The sequence below is a fragment of the Dichomitus squalens genome (assembly GCF_000275845.1).
Source record: "Dichomitus squalens LYAD-421 SS1 unplaced genomic scaffold DICSQscaffold_175, whole genome shotgun sequence".
Classification (NCBI taxonomy): domain Eukaryota; kingdom Fungi; phylum Basidiomycota; class Agaricomycetes; order Polyporales; family Polyporaceae; genus Dichomitus; species Dichomitus squalens.
The window spans coordinates 1-4,303 of record NW_006767057.1 but is presented as its reverse complement, the minus strand read 5'-3'; the positions used below and the strand labels follow the sequence as shown (position 1 = coordinate 4,303).

At 54.8% G+C, this 4,303-nt stretch overlaps 1 protein-coding gene across 1 annotated transcript; it reads right to left on the bottom strand.

Annotated features, from left to right (window-relative positions):
• Positions 1-1,857: 1,857 nt before the first annotated feature.
• On the bottom strand, positions 1,858-3,898 carry DICSQDRAFT_184272 (uncharacterized protein; the record flags this gene model as incomplete). The annotated part of the gene is made up of 5 exons (XM_007371677.1): positions 3,841-3,898; positions 3,279-3,778; positions 2,527-3,223; positions 2,274-2,465; positions 1,858-2,216 (listed from the first exon to the last, which is right to left on the bottom strand). Exons 2-5 carry the CDS (start codon positions 3,774-3,776, stop codon positions 1,858-1,860), a joined length of 1,746 nt encoding a protein of 581 aa, XP_007371739.1. The 5' UTR covers positions 3,777-3,778; positions 3,841-3,898.
• Between the last annotated feature and the right edge of the window lie 405 nt (positions 3,899-4,303).

Genomic DNA, 4,303 nt, shown 5'->3' with positions numbered 1-4,303 from the left:
TGACTGTCGGGCGAGTAAGTGGAGACGAGCGAGGCAGGCAGGAGCGCCGACGAGCTCTGATCGCAGTGAGACTGGAGCGGAGCTCAACAGGCAGGACTGGAGACAAGTTGTGTATTGAGCGAAGTATCTACAGAGCGAAATACACGATGGCTTACCTGGAGACAAGAGGTCGAAACTAGAGTCTCCAGGTAGCAAGGGATCCAGCTATATACGAGGAACGAACAATGGGCGCTAAGGGGACAATGGCGTTGCCATGGGCACCGAGTACAAGGCCGTAGGACAATAGCGAAGAGAGAAACAAGGGGAGCTGTTGTCCGTGTGCAAACAAGGGGAAACCACGCCGAATAGAGAACAAGGGGTGAACGTACAAGGCAGTGGTCCGAATCGAAAAGGAAAACGTAGCCCCGTGGGGGCGGTTCGTGACACTCCCCGCCCTCCCATTCCTCGTCGCCCCCCAGCCCCAGGTGGCCTACGGTGCAGGCATGTTCAACCAAGGGTATGCCGCAGGCCCTGCCAGTCTCCACGGCTCGCGCGCTGTGTCGCCTGTCGGGGACATCTCCCGCTCGCGAATTGTGTATGGGATGCGACGCGCATCAAGTTGCCGGCCGATACCCTCGGGGCGTATGTTGGATGGCTATGATCCCCACCCATACCACGCCGTACACGGTTACACTGCCATGCCTGAGAGCTGGCAATTCCAGCCCGACACTTCTCCGCTGCTGGAGGTTACCGACACAAGCATCTTCCAGCCGGGGTGGACGAACTCGTTCAAGGATGACGCACCGCCCACAGAGCTGTCCCACTTCGATCCGAACATGCAGGCGTTCATCCCACCCGACGCCCAAGTCCCGCTGCACCTCAACATTAGCCCTCCGACAGCTACGACTTCACGTCGGCGCCGTCCACGGCCACGGACGCGTACTCTACCGTGACCCCTGGCGGTAGCAACGTGTTCGAGCCCGTTGATCCGCACGCCTCGTGGCCAGTCACTGAGAACGGTCCCTCGAGTGCATTCTCCGGCTCCGACGCCTCGCTTCCGGGCACCATGCGTATGACGCCCGCACCACAGTCGCTTCCCGTCGAGCATTCATAACTTATGTGCGCACCGCGGCCGCAGCATGCACAGGTCCACTTTGATGTGTGGCCCGCAGGCGAGCAGGACGTCGACAAGATGCATCCTCACCAGCACGTAGTGACCGCCACTGACCAGCAGTGCCCTTCACACGCCCACATCCCGCAACCGTAGCTTGGCGTAATCGCGCTCTACATTGGCATGAACGGTCCATCCATGCTTGCACCCCCATCCCGTTTACGCAACGTACGCTCTTGCCTCTCGCCGCATCTGGCTCAGCAGCACGGCAGTTCGAGTACGATACTGTGGGTCCCACCTCCGGCCGCCTGAACGCCCTCATCAGATACAAGGTTTCTCAATGCCTCAAAGGTCAAGCACTTCATCCTGGACGAGTGCGACAAAATGCTCAAATGGCTCGCGGCATCGGCCATTCACTGCCATGCTTCGCGCCTGGCTGTCTCGTGATGCGTCACGCCAGTACTTAGGGACCTGTTGCGACGACGATCTGGGCCTTGGTTGCAGCGGAGCCGTGATTTTGTGGGTATTGTTGTGAATGGGAGACATGTGGATTTAAGAGCGAGTAGTGTAGTATGAGACGATGTATCTACTTTATGGTAAGTGCTATGTAAGCGTAAATGTATACCTATTAGCTGAGACGGTGTTGATGGTGTCGTGAGAGGCGGGAACCTCATGGAATATACATATTGGCATCTACAGGAGGCAAGGTCAGCAAATGCGTCTTCTGTGAAATCAGAAAACTTGAATCGGGAGACTTACGAGAATGATTAAGTAGACACTGGGCCTTCATTATGAAATATGTCTGGCATCGAGCTCGTGAAGTCGAAACCAAATGCGAAGTCCGATGCATCGAAATTACGCATGTCATCGGAACATGATATGTCGATCGATATGCCTGCTTCAGAGTTGCCAGCGAGTGATGGAACCGAAACGGGATTAGAGAATAATTGGTCGGCAGTGGTTTCAGCAGCAGCGACTCGGAGCGCAAGAAGTGAAGATGCGACATCCAAAGACAGAGTGTGGAGATAGGCGGACACATCGGACATGGGCAGTGATGGGACATGGGCCAAGAAAGAGGGTTCGATGGCGGATATGTTGTCAAGTGCAGTGCTGGGGCTATGAGCGACTGCATGTAGATGTAAGCAATCATTGACTTGTCGGAGTTGGCTTTGTTGACACTTACATTGGAAGTTGCTCTCCTCGTCTGTAGCGCACTCTGGAACGGGACTCGACGGAGCATGCTCGCTGTCAAGTGTGATGTCCATCACCAGACTTCCAGGCTCGGAGGGGTCAGTGTCGGACACGATGTCTAACTCTCGGAAGTCTTGTAAACTCGGGACAATCGGAGCATGGGCTGAAGAAGGTGAGGGATCCACTAGACAAGTACTATGTCAACAATCATGAACGCGCCATGACAAGAAATTGGTTGACATCACCGTCAGAAGGAGGAGTAGGACCCGGATGAATAGGATTCCATGGTAACGAAGTCTGTTCCGGAGACCGGTTTTTGACAGCGTCTTTGTAGTCGCCAAAGGAACCCCCCTCTAACAAGCCCAGCTGAAGAAAACGCTCCCACACGTCCACATCTCCTTGCCGGAGCCACCGTTTGATATCGTTCAACGTGGACTCCTTGCAATCGACCTTGGTAGCTTCATTGACAAGCTTTAGAGCCTTTGCTACAGTCATAGATCTATCCCTTCGCTTCCGCCTATCGACGTTTTTCACGTAGTCCCATACTGTGCGGAATGGATACTGAGATGGAAACATGAGACGCGGCTCCATAGTCCTTCCTTTCTTAGGCTTAGATGACAGATCGTCCTCCCCATTGGCAGAAGGGTCTCGACGCCGCTTCGCCACTTGACCAGAAGCGTGTGCAGCAAAAGGAGGAAGACCGGGACAGTCCAGATCATTGAAGGTGATGAGACGCACTAGCACCTCACGCTGCTCGCCCAGTGGCTGAACCGTGCACCCAGCCAGGATATCAAGCTTCATCCATGAGCCATCATCGGGCATAAAAACGGCGATGCGGGAGATCCCATCAGGAAGCTCTTCCATCAGAGATGGCACCCGCGCAGGCACAAAATCAGGAAACGCCGAGAGAAACACTCGCTGAGAGGTCGGCTCTTCGCCTTCCTACCAGCGTGCACACATGAGACTAAAGATATATTACTGAATGACCTATGCTCACCTGCGTCCAAATCCGAAAGGTAACCGTCCGTGACATATGCTCCTGCATACCCTGCCTCTCAACCTCCTTCTTCGCCTTCTCCTCCCGACGTGCGATATCATGAGCACGCTCGACATGTGCAACAAGGGCCTGTTTCTCAGACCAAGTATTTGCGAGTGGCTTGGCGTACAATGCGGAATCGGAGGGGGGCTGTGATGCAGGAGAGGAGGTGGTGGCCACAAGCTTACTAGGAGAAGAGTTGCCCAGGTGGGTGTCGCCAGAGGTCGATGCCAATGGTGCAGGTGCAGGTGCAGTCGCTGGAGATTGCGATGAGGATTGGTGTGCTAAGCGTGCTTTTCGGTGATACTGGTAACGACAGACAGCGACACCCTCGGGTTGACGAGCACAGCAAGGAGTACAAAGAGTAAGCGAGCAGTTCGATGAGGCCTGTCCCTTGCATGCAGGGGTTCTGAGACTTGGATTGCAGGGTGAGGACTGCTTCCGCTCCTTGAGGGGCATGTCTGCAAACCAAGTCATCGATTAGTACACGAGTGGTTGATGTGAGACGGCGGCTGAAACCTACATGACGCCCTGCACGCGCTTGACAATCGGTCCCGACTGCCTTATATGAAGGCCGAACCTGCGATGCTAGACGATCAGTGCCGTAATGGATGTAGCCGAAGAATAGTAACGAACCCGAAGTACTGACCAGTCAATTCTCGAGCTTCCGGGCGACTCGGACAGAATTATGCCGAGACCAAGTCCACAGGGAGCTTGCGGTGCGAGTCGCAAGGTGAGTACAACTCCCAGAAGGCCAAGGGGACAGCGGGGGGTCGATCAGACGGATGCAAACTATATATCAGTCTTGCTCGTAGCCGATACATGCAACTCCGACGCTACGCTATGGCTACGCTATAGTGACGCTATGTCGTTGCTCGACACAAGGTTTTGGAAACTTTTTTATCCGCTATAGCGCCGCCATAGCGGCGCTATGGTGTCACGTGAATTTTCTGTAGCCGCTACATAGCGCGCCGGAACGATAATCT